Source organism: Canis lupus, chromosome 27 (assembly GCF_003254725.2).
Source record: "Canis lupus dingo isolate Sandy chromosome 27, ASM325472v2, whole genome shotgun sequence".
Taxonomy (NCBI): Eukaryota; Metazoa; Chordata; class Mammalia; order Carnivora; family Canidae; genus Canis; species Canis lupus.
The window spans coordinates 40,661,079-40,678,433 of NC_064269.1; the positions used below are offsets into that span (position 1 = coordinate 40,661,079).

At 46.8% G+C, this 17,355-nt stretch overlaps 1 protein-coding gene across 1 annotated transcript; it reads left to right on the forward strand.

Moving 5' to 3' along the window:
- The first annotated feature begins 3,464 nt into the window (after positions 1-3,464).
- On the forward strand, positions 3,465-15,800 carry FGF6 (fibroblast growth factor 6). The gene is made up of 3 exons (XM_025461876.3): positions 3,465-4,055; positions 5,009-5,112; positions 15,624-15,800. The coding sequence occupies exons 1-3, from the start codon at positions 3,710-3,712 to the stop codon at positions 15,798-15,800; spliced, it is 627 nt and encodes a 208-aa protein (XP_025317661.1). The 5' UTR covers positions 3,465-3,709.
- The last annotated feature ends 1,555 nt before the right edge of the window (positions 15,801-17,355 follow it).

Consider the following 17,355-nt stretch of genomic DNA (forward strand, 5'->3'; position numbering starts at 1 on the left):
TGACTGCCAGGGGAGTCCCACGTACATGCGTGAGACCTGGGAAAGGTGAATTCCACTAGGAAAGAACAAAGTATGGATTCTTTCACAGACCAGCTAGCAAGACCCCACCTGACTTCTCTTGGCAGAAGCTGAAGACCTCTGTTCTAGTCAAACTTTCTCTCTTGAATCCTCCCACTTGTAGTAAGGATTATGAGCCCTCAGTACCACTTTTTGCTCAGTTCAAGAGCAAGGGTTCTTCTTAATTTCTCTCCTGTGCATATGCCCACATCATACCCATCAAATCTGCCAAGCAAATGCAACCCTGAAACACCAGGTATATGCACACAGGTGCCTGTCTGAGCAAGAGGGAGGAGGAGGCAAAGGGAGATGGTTGGGTCCCTGTGTCAAAGGAGCTCAAAGAAAGCTTGAGACAGAAGACATAAAGACACTAAACACAAATAGGTATTTTATTTTCTACCTTACAATTTTCTGTATTTTCCAAAATAGCTTTAGAAAAAGGCAAATATTACTTTTTCAAAATCAAATGTGAAAAATATAAATGAACACAGCTTTTCACAGTCAACATGAGCCATGTGTGCTTACCCATATGGTCACTCCGAGGTGCTCAAGCTTTATTATGTAATAAACAGGAGTCCTACAAAGCAACCTGCTTGGTATTACAGAAATGGTTCCACTGTGTAGGTGATGTGCCAAATTTGACCAATCTATATTGGGTGGTACTCTACTCCAGGAACAAAGACCCTGTCATAGAAGGAGACAGACATTAACATTGTTTCCCACTCACCTCCACTACACTTGGCTCATCCAGAGAGAGTGATTGACAACCCCAAAGGCTGCTGGGCAACTATTTGAAAGAGGGGTCCACAGAGAGGCCTCCTCCACCTGTTACTCTTTTCTCTATCACTTCACATCCATAGGGGTCCCTAAGCCCCAAGAGAAGGGTCAAGTGCAAATCTGGTAAACCAAGAAGCCCTAGCAGTTGTCAACTTAATTAGCCTTCAGGAGAAATATATGGATATCTGAGCACAGCGGAGTTGCTATAGAGACAGGCCCAGGAGGCGCATTTAGAACAGGGCCTCATCACATCACCCGATAAAAATAAGACTCAGGCTTTTTAATAGAATGAATTACTTAAGTTTTATATTTAACAGGGACAATACCAAGGCTATTACTGGTTTTTAGAATATTTTAGGAATCTAGACTGCCTGCTTCTGCGTATGTTAACAGCCATCACAACATATGCTCTGGTGGCCTGGAATTAAGAACTGGAAGCCCATATGTTTCTCCCACCCCTTAAGATGAGAGTCCTCACTTTGGGCTTGTCCTTCCTTAATTGGGTAAGAGATTTTCAAAATGTTTCAGATACAGAGCCTAAGGAGAGCTACATTGTGCTTTGCACTGGGCCTTTGCATATATTATTGCTAATCTCTATAACAGTCCTATGAAGTAATGACCTCATTTTGCAGATAAAAATAATGAGGCTCAGAAAGGTTCAAAAATTCTGCAAGGTCACACAGCAATAAATAGTGGAGTCAGGATTTAAACTCAAGTGTCTTCCATTCAAAAGTTCCTTGCCTTATAAGACATCACTCACAATCTCTGCACACAAAAGATTCTGGGATGAGATGAATCTAAATAGATTTACCATTTTTACTGATATATGGTATGGACTTTGTTATAGTTCAGTCTCTCTGAGGCAGTCCCAAAGTGAATGGGTCCCAAGAAGAATTCCACAGTGATGATGATGAGCGTCTCTCCAAGTATCCAAGGCAAGTGTTCATTTCAGTCTGACTTCTTACCATCCAGCATCCTTCTGGGATGCCTTTTCCCTACATCAGCACAGCAAGCACATAATTATACGATATTCCAAACTGAACATCATTAAGAGGCCTCCACTGTTCTGTACATGAAAACTTAAAAACATGAAATCAAGCTAGAGATCCAAAGTGAAGGTCATTTTTTTTGTCTTCAGATTATTCATGATTCTCCTACTTTGTAGATATTTTTTGTACAATTTTCCAACAGACACCTAGACAGTAGACTCAGTCTGTGCCCACAGGTGCCAATCATTCATTGTTTTTGGGAAACGAGGGTGCTGTTGATGGTAAGACTGGGCATAAGGCAGTGGAGGTGCCAGGGAGGGGCAAGATGGTTGGGAAGTTGGGGGCCTGATGGTGAGGGGATCCTAAGCAGGAGTATATATATCCTTCCCCGTTCATTTTACCAGCAGAGGATAATGGCAGAAGATGTCAGGACTTCAGGGAATCTTAGACAACATATCTAGGGCAAACTGAAATGCATGGCCTGACAGAAATTCTAGCCAAAGCAACAATCCAAATGAAGGCAGAAAGGCAGAAGGCAGGGAGAAGTACAGACTAGAGGCTTGAACACAGACCGGAGCAGGAGACTTGGAAGCAGAGGGGAGGAAATGGTATCTCAGAAGAGTCCCTAGGCAGTGGCACTCATCCTGGGAGCTTTCCCCAGGCTTCCTGTAACTGCCAGCCTGTATGGGGAGGGAGGTGAATCATTTTGGGCCATTGAAATAATTCTATGATGTACTCTTAGCACAGAATGAGCTCAATAGACTCTGTGGGCCAGCCTGGTCATCTATCTTCTACTACAGGCAATCCTGTGGGGGAGTTAAAAGCACAGGCTTTGGATTCAGGCCAACTATAGATATTCTGGCTTTGCCACTTGTTAGCTATGGTAACTCAGGCCAGTCACTGAAGTTCTCTATACCTTAGCTTATCTATAAAATGGAAATACTATCAATTGGATGCCAAGGACAAGCCCAGGTAGAAAAATGGCAAGTGGGCTATGTCAGGTGCAACTTCCACCTCATTGACTGGGTGAATGTCATAGCCAGAACAGCAAGCAGAAGCCTGACCTAGCCCTCTCTTCCTTGACAATCCCAAAGCTCCTGGGGCCACCTCCCTACCTCCCACCAGCAAATCTCTGTTCTCTCCTGTTTAAAGGGCTCAGCTTTCAGTGTCCCCCAAGCCTACCTTGCCATGAACCACCATGAGCTCTTTCCATGAAAAGGTCTCTAGGGTAGCCCATAGGCCATGACCATTGCCCACCACCAGTTTCCCTATCACTGTCTTTACCCTTTGCCCTCTAAATAAGCAAGCCAGCAGCACTGCCAGGCGAAGAACTTTTGCCCGGTTTGGGTTGTGGGTAGCCTCTTGCCTCCCTCTTCCCCTGGGCTCCCAGCCAAATCCTCCCTCCCTCAGAGATGCTCTCTGCTCCCTTCATTCCTGCCTCATAGCTGGAATGACAGTGGCTCCCAGAATCCCTGGGGTGTGGGGAGGGTGATGGGGGTCTGGGGAGGCAGCCAGGCCCAGGAGCAGGTTAATGTTACAGCCTTGGATAAATGAGCTGGGCCAGTTGACGTCAGGGTGATGATGGGTGGAGGGGAGGGCCAGGCTGCTGAACTATAAAGATAGGTCAAATCAAATATAATCAACTTGGGACGGAGCAAGCGGGCGAGCTAGAAACCGTCCCCAAGCCATGGTCCCTACCAGCCGCGGCTCAGCCTGGGTCCCTCTGCTCCCGACCCGAGTGCCCAAAGCAGGCTTTGGTTTCATGTCAGCAGCCTTCATCTGCCTTCCAAAAATAAGCCCCTGCCGCCATGCTGAGGGGAGAAAAACAAGAAGGGCGGTATTTTTAGGGCCATTAATTCTGACCACGTGCCTGAGAGGCAAGGTGGATGGCCCTGGGACAGAGGCTGTTCATCACTATGTCCCGGGGAGCAGGACGCCTTCAGGGCACGCTGTGGGCTCTCGTCTTCCTAGGCGTCCTAGTGGGCATGGTGGTGCCCTTGCCTGCAGGTACCCACGCCAACGGCACACTGCTGGACTCCAGGGGCTGGGGCACTCTGCTGTCAAGGTCTCGAGCCGGGCTAGCTGGAGAGATTGCCGGGGTGAATTGGGAGAGTGGCTATTTGGTGGGGATCAAGCGGCAGAGGAGGCTCTACTGCAACGTGGGCATCGGCTTTCACCTCCAGGTGCCCCCCGACGGCCGGATCAGCGGGACCCACGAGGAGAACCCCTACAGTGAGTGCCAGCTGCAGCCAGTTGGGAAGCTGGGGGCTTGGGCTCAAGCAAGACTAAAAGACGATGGGGACTTGCTCTGGTGCATGGGCTCCTATTATAATGGGGAGAGAACCGTGATTCCCTACTTGGATGCTCATAAACATAGTCACCTCTCCCAGACTCACTGGGACCCTGCCTAGTTGCAGGCTTAATATGCTGAGGTCCAAGCATTCTGGTGTCCTTTGCCATCACCCCTTGGAGCCCCAGTGGCACCAATTAGCATTACAGACACACACCTGTGGCTGTAGAAGGCCACAGGGAACCATCAGCCGGGAAGCCATAAGGCAAGGGTGGTGAGAGTAAATGAGGGCAGCAGGACCAGATTAAACCCAGGCTGATTTTTACTCAGCTTCCCTCTTTGAGAAGAAAAGGCAAGTGATCTGCAAAATTTCCCTGCTGAAACACATCTTTCTTTTTTATTCCAACCTCCCCAGCTTCCTCGTCCTACAAGTTGATGGGTTGCTGCATAGATAGACTCCCACCCAAGAGAGGATGGGGGCTGCAGGATCCAGGCAAGCCATCAGCTTCCATGCAGCTGCAGTGTTTGCAAGTTCAGAGGAGCTGAGATTTGTTGAAACATGTAGAGTATCTCCTTTATTAAAAAAAACCAATAGGCATTCCTTTTTCTACTCCAGGCAAGGACCTCATGTGATTAAGTCAGTGAAAGCTAATCTTCTGTAGATATGCTGCAAGCCCTGGCTCTGATGTCAGAACCCTCCTTGCAGAACTGGACCTTTGACAGTATAGTGACAGGACGTGCCGAGTCCAAAGTGAGATCAGGCATAGAGGTGATAAGGGTCTGGCTTTCTAGGAGCAGAGGACAGACTTAGATGCCCTTGTGGCATTGCCTCTAGATCAACATCCCACTCTGCTCTGCATAAGCCCTGGGTAACGCCCCCTGCTTTCTTTGTCAGGCCTGCTGGAGATTTCCACAGTGGAGCGGGGTGTGGTGAGTCTCTTTGGAGTGAAAAGTGCCCTCTTCGTTGCCATGAACAGTAAAGGCAGATTATACACAACGGTGAGTCCATTGGGCTGGGGGATCTCCAGGTTGTATGAGGGCTACAGCTTGCACAGTTGGAAAAAATACTACAAAAGCTTGAGTAGAGAAGTGAATATCAGTCTAGAATGAGAAGGAAGGGTCCATCACAGTGACAGCCCTGGCAGCTCATGCTTGGTTTGCTCCACAGTTGATTGGCTTCTGCTCTGCACCATGCTTTTCCTGACCTTTCCGTCCTTTGTCATTAAATGGGAATCAGAGCTCAGGAGGCTACTGGTTCTGAAGGAGACCTGCACCCTGACATGAAGCAGTCATCTGGGCTTATGGTCAGGTTTGATCCCCCGAACTGGAGAGGCCCAGAGGAACCAGCCTGTCTCTCAGCCTGGGGTGCTCTGTCCCATGACCCACCTCAGAGAGGTACCTTCCCACCTAGAGTGCAGGAAGAGGAGAAATGGAGACTCTCTTCCCCACCTTCACTGGTGTATTGAAATTTTACTTTAAGATTTTAAATCCTCTGACCTCTGCTCCCATAGGCTGGAGAAGCATCCTCCTATTCCACCCTCTGGGCTGGCACCTCACCTCCAGCTCCCTCCCCCACACAGATCACCCAGGGGAGGGCAAATTCAAGCTCTTTTGTAAACGCAGCCAACCCCTAAGCATATTTACCAAAATCTCTGCTCTCTTTGACACCCAGTAGTCCTGGGGCTCTCCTCCTATGATTCAGCTTATTCCAAGATAGGGACTGGGAAAACATCCCTATGAAGTTGAAGAAACTGGGAGTTCTTTTGACAGAAATAAGAAGGCTAAAAAAGGTAGACCTCTGAACAATTATTAAGGAATACCAGAGTTATTTATGGGAAGGGCGTGGAGTGCTGTTCTACTTCTCCTTGGACACAGACTGAGCATCGGGAAATGAGGAGAGATCTAGGATTGGTGCCAGGTTCCGGGAGGCCGAGGGGTCTGCTACATACCCAAAGGGGGTACTCAGATAGCTTCTTCCCTGTAATCTTTAGTGCTGACACTAAATCTGGGTTGGTTTGCATGGAGACAAGGCATGGGTTAAAAGTGGGCATCTGAAGAGGAAATAGCTGGAGAATAGATGGTGCCAGGAACCAGAACTTGGGTCCCAGTCTGAACACCAGATGCACTGCTGCCATGGGATTTCTGCGCATTACCTGCAGAGTCTTGAGGCAGCTCTGCATACAGCTGTGATAGTACAAACTTAAAGACCCAGAATCCCATCTGTAAAGGGAGGATAAAGATCACCCACACCTCCTGTGGGTACTGGGGCATAATGCTCGAGAAGCATTCTGCAGGGTGCCCAACAAACAGTAGGTGCTCAATATGGGTGGCTATTTATATTGTCTAAGCCAGGCAGAGGTACCCTTCATGAGGCTCTGCACCCCTCTTTCCTAAAGGCAAGACATGAAAGAGGAACTTATGCATCCATATCATCTTGGTAACTTGTTCAAAGTACTGATTTCAGGGACCTCCATTAAAGATGCTTACTCAGCAGGGCTGGGATGGGGGCCTGATAATTGGTTTGTTTATTATTTTTGAAGCTTCTATGGTATTTCTGAGACATGGGCAGGCTTGGGGACTACCAAGCAACATGGACTTTGGAGGGCTGGGCAGTTGAAACCCAACATGAGGCTTGGAATTCCCAGACACCCTTTTTCTCAGACCACTCTGCACAAAGGTGATGGAGAAGACAGGAGGTTGACTGGGACCAACCTAGATTTGGGTGCAGCAGGGCCCCTTCCATGGCATGAGTCATCCCCAAAAGCCCCTTCTCGCCAGTCTGCGCTGTACCTGGGGTCCCCCTGATTGGAGAGCCAGGAATGGGTGGTGTTGGTTGTGGCACTGTCTGCAAGGGACTATTTAGGAGGTAGATCTCCTGGAAGGAAGCCCAGACAACAGAAAACCTATTTCTTTCTCCTTACCCAGAAAGATGCTCAACTCTGAGGCAGAGAGAGGGCATATAAGTAGGAACAATTATCCACTTCCCACTTGAAATGTGTGTCCCTGGTAAGAAAACCTATATGAGATTCCAAAATCAGAGCTTTCATCAAGCAGAGAAAGCACTGCAGGGATTTCCCGAGAGGCTTAGTTAGTTTACCATCTGACTCTTGATCTCAGCTCAGGTCTTGATCTTAGGGTCATGAGTTCAAGCTCCATGTTGAAAAAGAAAGAAAGAAGAAAAAAAAAGAAAGAAAGAAAAGAAAGAAAGAAAGAAAGAAAGAAAGAAAGAAAGAAGAAAGAAAGAAAGAAGGATTAGAAAGAAAGAACAGAATGACAAGAAAGCAAGCAAAGTGGTAAAGCATTGAGTAGTTAAAGGGAAGGAGCCACTCTGGATTGTGGGCTGACTCCTGATGTCAGAGACACCTCCACCCTGCCCCCAGGGCACATGACTTCGGGGGGGGGGGCGGTCAAGTGGGCCCATGAGCTGGAGGGTTCACTAAGTGAGCAAGTCCAGAGAAAAGCGGGGCTGTCCTGAGGACAGATCTGTACACTCTGCACTCCCTGCCCACCTGGTCCCATACCCCAGCATCATCAGGCCTAGGAGCACCTTCTCTGAGGTGGGAGATTGTCCTCTCTGGAGCCCAGGGCCAGGGTACAGAGAGTGGGGCTGGATGAGGGAGTCTGGCCAAACTGTGCCCCAAGCTTGGGCAACTGATGCTTTGTGTGACTGTGCATCAGATGCTGCTGAACCACCTCTGCCCTCTCCTGCTACCCCTCTGGGGCCTGTTATCACAGTCTAAAAAAACAATTGCCAACTGATCCCCGGAGCCAGGAAGACTCCTGCTGGGTGATGATTTCATTCACACTATTTCCCTTAAGCCCCTAGAGCTGCCTCATCTCCCAGGGCTCAGCTGCTACTGCCTGCAACTAAATGCGATTTCTCATGGAGGGAGGGGACCCATGCTGGGTCTAGGGACAGGGGACAGCTCGGGGTCAGGGAATAAGATCCCAGAAAACCCACCTAGGAAGAGTGGCCTCCTATATGTGTCACCTCTAGGAAAGAGGGGTGCAGAGCCTCATGACAGGGTACCTCTGCCCGGCTTAGACAATATAAATAGCCACCCATATTGAGCACCTACTATTTGTCGGGCACCCTGCAGAATGTTTTCCAAACATTATGCCCCAGCATCCCCAGAAGGTGCCTGTGATCTTTATCCTCCCTTTACAGATGGGACACTAGGTCTCTAAGTTTGCATTATCATAGCTGTATGCAGAGCTGCCTCAGGGCTCTGCAGGTAAGGCGCAGAAATCCCATGGCAGCAGTGCATCTGGTGTACAGACTGGGACCCGAGTTCTAGCTCCTGCCCCATCTACCCTCCACCACTCTCCCATTTGTGGCAAAATCATTGACCTTCTCTCAGGCTGGATCTCTGTTCTCTCAATATCGACAGAGGCAGAAATCAGTGAATTCCACTCTCCTTCATCCTTTTAAAAATAAAATTGAAAATTATCAAAGATCTCCACCTGCCAATGTTCCATGAGAATCCTTTGGCCCAGAAAAAAATGTATACTGACAAGAAGCTAGTAGGAATTCACTTATGCTTTTAAGCAATTTTAGTTTTACTAATTATAACTGTGTCTACATCCTTTTAATCAATAGTAGCATGACAACGTGCAAAACATAGTATTTGTTTCATTCATCTAGACCTTTGATTATTCTCTCGGTCCTCACTTTGGGAGGGTGACGACCAAGCCCTGCCCACACTCAGCAGCAAAGCTCAAAGAACAGATTTCTGATAGGATGTGTTAGCACAGAGGGGAAATACTGGGGGGTGGGACCTGAGAGCCCTGCAGACAGCCCTCCCCAACACACATGGCCTGCCTGCTCAGAGAGCTACACAGGAATGAGAAGAATGATATGCCTGCTGAAAACCTTTTCAGCACTTGAAGGGATGAGCACTGGGTGTTATACTATATGTTGGCAAATCGAACTTCAATAAAAAAAAGAAGAAAGAAAGAAGAAAGAAGGAAAGAGAAAGAAAAAGAAAGAAAGAAAGAAAGAAAGAAAGAAAGAAAGAAAGAAAGAAAGAAAGAAAACCTTTCAAACTTCTAGTTTGACAATGCAATTGTGTATTAGGAAAGGGAGTTGCAATATATAGACCTCTCCAGAGCTGGGAGATCTTATGTCTCCATTTCAGCTAAGGACAGAAAAAAGAAGTCATCAGGGGCTGCAGAAGGAAGGATCTTAGGAAAAAGTGCTTTTTCCCTCCCTCTTACCCCACTCCTCAAATACCTCCTATCTCTGCTCTTCCCATGCACACTCATAAACCAGGAATAATAGGGGCAAGTGGCCAAGGGCAGCCCTGGGAGGAAGAACTTTAACAACAAGCATCCACCTCCACCAGCCCAGGTGACTTACCTCTGCCTGGAGACAAGAGGATGGATGTCTCATCTACCCTAGACTATCATGAGGGGCATTTCTTGGCAGAGGTCACATGCTGAAACAGCCCTCTGCAAAACAAACCCCTCTCCAAAATGCCCTTCTCCACGTAAGAGCTGATCGCTTTGGAGTTTGGTTCCACGTAAGTCTGATTAGACCAACATGGAATTTAAGACGTTGTCACGCTGGGGCCTGAGGCCTGGCAGGCCCAGGAAATATGATCCAGTGGAATTATTTTCATTTGTTCAAGTAATAATATATGGTAGCTGCTTTTATTAACACGGCATTCACTTGGCACGAGTGCTTTTCTCACCAGAGCCAAGCAGCCAGCACTCCCGGGCCATGAGAACCAGGCTCAGGATGCGGTGGACATGGATTAAGGGGCTGGGGCTGGATACCACTTTGGGCATCAGTCTGGGCAGCAGGAAAATCCCACTGGCCTGAAGCTTCGGCTACTTCAAAGAGTTCAGAGAAAGGGTCTTGACCTCCTGCCACCTGCACCCCAAGAACAGGGCAGAAGGGCACAAGAAAGGGATCCTCTGAAAGCAAACTTCCTCTGAAAGCAAAGTTCTCTTGTTTCACTCTTGTACACCGTTCTGAGGAAGCCAGGAATGTGAGCGAGGCTAGAAAAAAAGAATCAAATGGAAAGAAACAAAAGTAGGAAAACATTTCTTAATGGAGAGGGAATTGGAGTAATCGAAATGGGATGAGCAGAGAGGGATGAGCACAGTGCGCACAACCACTGTCACGCACAGTTAAACAATGTTTCAGGAGCCCCAGGTGCTGGGAAAGCCTGGGTTCTTAAACTGGACACATCCTAAAATGATGGATATGGACAGATGCCCTCAAGAGTCTCCCTTCCCCTGCCCTCCACCCCCCCTCGTCCACCACCCCCTAGCACCAGGGTTTCATTTCCACTCGACAGTTTGCAAACCACATCTAAACCTCTCTGTAAGCATCATCCAGCTCAGAAGGGCATTCTCCTGGATGCTGACGCTGGGATACTCTCCAGGGATGTATAAGTTAGAACAGAGGGGCAAGTGGTGGGTGGCAGGGCCTGGACAGGAGAAGGGGGGACCACTGGTTTTGGATACAAATGTTTTCTCACTTCCTTTCCTGGCCCATCTCGTATCCTGAATTCCTTTCCTGCTTTAAATAATCTACTTACATGACTAGATAATACATGAACACGGGGGGGGGGGGGGGGGCAGTGCAAAAGAATATGCCATGGAAATCTGGTCCCCTTCACACTGCCATCTTGAAGCCTTTAGTACCTCCCCAGAGAAAGACACTGGACCAGCTCCTTATGTGCTGCTCCAAGAAGAACCTGTGTCCCTGGGGGTGTTCCCTCACTGTTATTTTATAAGGTCACACATATAAGAGCATACTACACACTGTTTTGAACCTTGCCTCTTCACTTAATGGTATGTCTTTGAGACCACTTCAAGTCAGTGCCCAGAGCGGTTCCGTATTTTTTCATGAGTATTCAATTGTGTGGATTTGCCAGAATGGAATGAACTACTTCCCTCCTAATAGACGCTTTGTTGTTTTTGGTCTTTTACTATTATAAATAATGTTGCAGGGAGTAACTCTTGTACATGTGTAGGAGCTTGACGGTAAGATAACTTCCTGGAAGCAGAATTATTAGTCAAAGTTATATTCCTTTTTTATTCTAGTAGATACTGGCAAATTGCTCTTTATAGAGGTTATAACAATATTTGCACCCACAGATGTTACATGAGAATTCCTAGTCTTCCTGCCCTCACCAATGAAAGAATATTATCCAGGGGCACCTGGGTGATTCAGTGGGTTAAGTGTCAAGACTACTGAGTTCGGCTTGGGTCATGATCTCAGGGTCATGAGATGGAGCCCTGAGTGAGGCTCCGTGCTCAGTGCAGAGACTGCTTGGCATTCTCTCTCTCTCTCTCTCTCTGCCCCCCGTCACCCTGCTCACACCTTCTTTCTCTCTCTCTAAAAAAGAAAGAGAGAGAAAGGAAGGAAGAAAGAAAAAAAGAATATTTTCAAACATCTGATTTCTCTTAAACAGTTAAAAATGTTACCTCATCATTATGACTTAGATTTTTCTTATTAGGTATATTTTCTTATGCTCAAATGTTAATTGTATTTCCTTTTCTGCGAATGGTCTATTCCTAAACTCTCTAAAAAAGAAAGAGAGAGAAAGGAAGGAAGAAAGAAAAAAAGAATATTTTCAAACATCTGATTTCTCTTAAACAGTTAAAAATGTTACCTCATCATTATGACTTAGATTTTTCTTATTAGGTATATTTTCTTATGCTCAAATGTTAATTGTATTTCCTTTTCTGCGAATGGTCTATTCCTAAACAGTCCATTTCTCAGTTAAGGTACGGTAACAAAATATACTCTCCAACACAGATACATTGCAACTATTTTTTATTTTATTTATTTATTTGTTCGTTCATTTGTTTGTTTTTTACGTAGGCTCCACACCCAGCATGGAGCCCAACATGGGGCTTGCACTCATGACCCTGAGATCAAGAGCTGGACACTCAACCAACTGAGCCACCCAGTGCCCCAGTACTGCAACTGTTTTTTAACTGAATTTGCTATTTATATTTTTGTTTTGCTTAAGGCAACTTTTACTAGACTCAAATTTCTTTGGTTTCGCTTTTTTAGGTATATGATTTTTTGTGTCATCAAAAAGGTCTTCCTGACTCAAAATTACTTAAATCGAATTTTTTTCTGGACTCTTAAGGTTCTCTTTTTTACATTTAGATCTTTGCTACTTATAAGGGCGCCTGGGTGGCTCAGTCAGTTAAGCCTCTGCCTTTGGCTCAGGTCATGATCCCAGAGTCCTGGGAACAAGCCCCACATCAGGCTCCCTGCTGGGTGGGGCACCTGCTTCTTCCTCTCCCTCTGCTGTTCCCCCTACATATGTTTTATCTGTCAAATAAATAAACAAAATCTTATAAATAAATAAATAAATAAATAAATAATAAATAAATAAATAAAACCTTTGCTACTTATGGAATTTTCTTTAATATAAGGAGTGAAATAAGAAATCAAACTTTATTACTATTATTATTTTTATTATTATTATTATTAGATATTATCCAGTTGTTCTAACACCATGTTCTCTCCAGTGATTTGAAATGCTACTTTTATTTTATATGAATTTCAGGTCCATTTTTATTTTATATTGACATATTTGGATCAATTTCTGGAGTCTATATTTTGTTCATCAATCTGCACCAGATTCTTTTTTTTTTTTTTTGAGAGAGAGTGAGTGAGCGCGCACATGCACATACAAGTGTGCACAGAGGGGCTGGGGTAAGAGTGAGGGTGGTGGTGGCAGAGGGAGGAAAGAGAGAATATCCCAAGCAGGCTCCATGGTCAGCACAGAGCCCCATGTGGAGCTCAATCCCAGGATCCTGACATCATGACCTGAACTAAAATCAAGAGTGCAAAGCTTAACCGACTGAGCCACCCAGTCACCCCTGCACCAGACTTTTAATCAGTGTAGTTTTATTCCTTAGTAATTTGCAATCAATCCTGAGTGCCTTGCTCCTAGTGATGTTGCTCCAGAGCTTTGATCATCAACAATCTTAGCTTCTGTGGCTTACTTTACACCCCATGCACAGGTAAAGAAACCACGGTCCAGAGAGGCTCCAAAGAGCAGTGCAGCTTCTGTATATCCTAATTCTGTGGTCTTCTCATACAAGTTCATGGTCTCTGAGTCATTCAGTCAATAACTGCAGAGCTTAAAAGCAAAAATGTCCAATAACCCACAGCAGGTTTTGCAGGAATGGTGATTCAGGGTAAGACAAAGTTTTTTAGGGCTTTTAATGCAAATTAGTTCATGATAGAGAAGAATTATAGTAATAACAATATTTTTTATTTTACTATGTGCCAAGTGTTATACCAATGACTTTCTTTTTTTAAATGTTTTATTTATCTATTCATGAGAGACACACAGGGAGAGGTAGAGACATAGGCAGAAGGAGAATCAGGCTCCCCGCAGGACCCCGGGATCATGACCTGAGCTGAAGGCAGATGATCAACCACGGAGCTACCCAGGCATCCCTATACCAATAATTTTCTGTACATCATTTCAATTAATGCTAACTCCAATTCTATGACATAATAATTCTTACTGCCCCATTTTACAGATAAGGGAACGGAGGTTAACTCGAGATGAGGGAAGGTTAAAATCACTTGCCCAGGTTCATATGGCTAAGTAAGAGGTGAATAATCATCAGTGTAACCTCAAAGCTAGTGCAGAAATATGCTCCATACCTACTTTGATTAGTTTATTCCCTCTACCTTTGGCATATTCCTTCCACAAATGCTTACTGAGCATTCATAACAAAGGTAGCTTGTGAAAACCCAAGCTCCCTAGTGTGGTACTGGGAAGCAGCTGGCATGCCAGTCTAAAGCTTTCACATTCATCTCAGCTAAATTAACACATGCGGAAGTGCCTTGTAAACAATAAACACTGGGGGGCTTGAGTAGGGAAAGGAGGAGGGGGCAAAAGGAAGGGAGTATGCTGTTTCCCCCTCACACTGCACTGCCCCCTTTCTCACTCTCATGCTGCCCTGAAGAGCCAATCATGTGGGGAGTATCCACCTGTCCTGCTGCTGCCTCTGTGAAATAATCATCCATTCAGCATCACGTACCTGACAAGACACAATCCTTGTCTTGGGCAACCTGGAATCTATTGGGAAAGAAGAAGCTGGCCCTGGGGAATCACATACTCTTGTCCATGCTGTCTGAGCAGTACACCCAAAGAGCTGTAAGAGTCTGGGAGCCCAGTAAGCTAGCTCATCACCCTCTGCTCATAACAGGAAGAGGCTCTGGTCCATCCCCCGCCTTCAACCAGCCCAGGGTGCTCAGAGAACAATTCCTTCAGAGATGGTCAGACGACACCTCTGGCACAGCCATCCAGCCATTGAGTGGGCTTTTTATAGCTGATGGCCTCAGTCAGCAGGAAGGAGTCAGAAAGCACGTCCTACCTCTCTCTTTTTGTTTCATTCTTTATTTCTTTTGAGGCTGGATCCTCTATCTCCTGGCTTTCACCTTGCTCCCTCTTCCTCTAGACCCCACAGAACCATTCCCTGTCCTAAGCACAGAAACCTCCCCAGCTTCCCTCAGCAGTGGCCCTGCAGGCTGAGGGAGGAAGGGCCCTCTTTTCTAGGAATAAAGGAGGACGTGGGTGATATAGCAGGAATGAACTTGTTGATGTGTGACAGGAAGTTCAGCATTCATTTTCTGAACAGATGGTCCACACGCGCTTCTCTACCAAATTAGCACTGCAGAGGCTGATTTATCACTAGCCCCAGACTCCACGGCACCACCTGCCACAGAGGGAACCAGGTTCTCTTCCCCATAAAAATGGCTGCTCCTTATCATTTCTGTTCCCAAACTTCCCTGGAGAGCTCTGAATGTCTAGAAGGCATCAGGCATCTTTTGGGCTCAAAGTCAAAACCAGGAATGAACCTCTTTAAGGGGTTGCAAACCTGGGGCATCAACTGGGAAAGACAGAGTGAGGGGAAATCAGTGGAAAGAAGAAAGGGTTAACATAGTCAACAGATAGCGTTGGAAAGGACGTGGGGAGTCATCTGTCTCCCAACCTCTGCTAACCACACCTCACCAACAACCCAACCCACAGCTTGCAGAAAAGGGAACAAAGGCTGAGAGGGAAGAGCCTGCCCAACGTCATACAACCAGGAAGCAGAGAAGCCACAAAGTGGAACCCAGGCCCCCAACCTACTCCATTAGACAACCTCTCACAGTGGACTTGAGAAAACAGCCTATAACATCCTTCTCTGGTCCTTTCTCTGAATGGAATAAATTATCAGCTGGGTGCTTAGAGGAGAGAGCCCTGAACTAAAAGTCAAGAAACCCACTCCATATTACACAGACAATCTCTCTGTCCCTGGACCCTGATTTTCTCATCCTAATGGAGGGAACGTGAGAGAGGTCCAACAGAGTTCAGAAGTCTCTTCCTTTCCGATCTTCCATGATTCCATTCACCTAGGATGGCTCAGATTCCCTGTTGGTTGTCTTACAAAGGGGAGGGGAGGTGCATCCAGGAGGGGGCCTGCTACACCTTATTTATAATTGAGCCTCTGTTTGCCCATTTCTTTGGCAGCCCAGCTTCCAAGAGGAATGCAAGTTCAGAGAAACCCTCCTGCCCAACAATTACAATGCCTATGAGTCAGACCTGTACAGAGGGACCTACATCGCACTGAGCAAATATGGACGGGTAAAGCGGGGCAGCAAGGTGTCCCCAATCATGACTGTCACTCACTTCCTTCCCAGGATATAAGGACCCTGAAAGGAGGCTTGCAGATTGAAAACAACATCTTTTGTATTGGAATTTTGCACAAATGAACAATTCCCCTTACCGCCACCCCCTCCCCACCATGACTCCTGAGTTGGGCTTCTCCTGTGCTTGGGGAGAAGGCACACCGGACCCTATGGTATGTAACCAATCCAAGTGAACGGTTGCAACCACTATCCTAGAATGGCAATGGATACTTGCTCTGACCTCAACTGAGGAAAGAAGGTACATGTGGCATATGACCATGTGCACAGGGAAATGCCAGGGTGGCAGTGTGTGTGTGTGTTGAGGTATATCCATACATCTTTGTGTAGGTGGTCTGAGCAAAGGCATTGCAGAGCATCGGGTTTCTCTCTCCCAGTATCATGGCAGCAGGAATCTGCCTGCAAGAAAGTCACTTGTCAATCCAGCTGGATTGATATGTACTCCTGTTCTGCCTCTTTCCAATCATCTTTCCATCCAGAGGCCACTTGAGTGCATGCATGGGATGCACAGGCAGTGGGGAGCAGCTGTCCTCTAAGCATAGAGGGCAGAGTGGAAGGGAGTACGGTTTATCTGCAAACCAGAAAGTGGGCAGGCTCCAAACTTCCTGCCTGTGAGAGCTCTGGGGACACTGGGCTGCCCTGACAGGGGAGCTGGGAGAGAAGGGATCCTCTTCTTGAAGAAATGGGGTAGAGCAGTGCCTCAGGCAGTTGGGGAAGGCCTGCTGGAAGCAGCGGAAGGGACTGGATGTTCTATGAAGTGCCATTCTGCCTGGAGGATTCAGTGCCGCCTGTGGCTCCAAGAACAAGCTGGGGCCTGGCTCCCTGCCCATAACTCTTCCTCCTTTTGAACTAGGTCTTATTTTAACCTCAGATGACAAGGATCCTAATAATGGCAACTTCTTTGGCGAGAGGTGAGGGGGTGCAAAGTAGGGCATGAAGGAAGTAGAGAGGCTTTGGACTGCAGATGATAATTCCTCTCCAGCTACGTCCGGGAAACTCACCCAAGTCCTCATCTGATACTCTCACTTCCTTCTTGGTCGTCCTCATCTTGCATACACACTGGTGCCTGGATGCAGTAGAATGGGCACCATGACCTCCAGAGTTTGCCCCCTCTGGCCCCCCTACAGTAAGAGAAGAGTGATAATCCCGTGAAATCAAGCAGCCAAGCTATAACAGCTCCTTGCTCTACAATGCCTTCTTGCCTCCTGTCCTTTGAGAGTATTTAAAGCAGAGGTTCCCCCAAGTGACTATAAATGTTGTCTGCCTGGAGCCTTCAGATTCCTGAACCATTGGAATGTTCCTAAATCTGAAACCAGAGAGAGCCATATCAGAGTGCAAATATTTTCGGCATTATACGTGAACCATCGTGTTACAAAATGACCTGACACCCTCTGCTACTCTCAGGGGCCCCTGCCTGCAAGACAGCCCCTCATCTGCTGCAAATACCTTCATCTTCGACATACCTCTCTATTTGCAGATGAGGCCATCTATAGATAGACCTGAGCTGAGCGACTGTGAACTGGACATGGAAGTTGGCCACCCAACGGAGACATCAT

Excerpts from the sequence above, each read along its gene's own strand:
- FGF6 (XM_025461876.3), top strand. The coding sequence starts at position 3,710 with ATGGCCCTGGGACAGAGGCTGTTCATCACTATGTCCCGGGGAGCAGGA. Across the intron at positions 4,056-5,008 it reads CCACGAGGAGAACCCCTACA|GCCTGCTGGAGATTTCCACA; the intron begins GTGAGTGCCAGC and ends TTTCTTTGTCAG. Across the intron at positions 5,113-15,623 it reads AAGGCAGATTATACACAACG|CCCAGCTTCCAAGAGGAATG; the intron begins GTGAGTCCATTG and ends TTTCTTTGGCAG.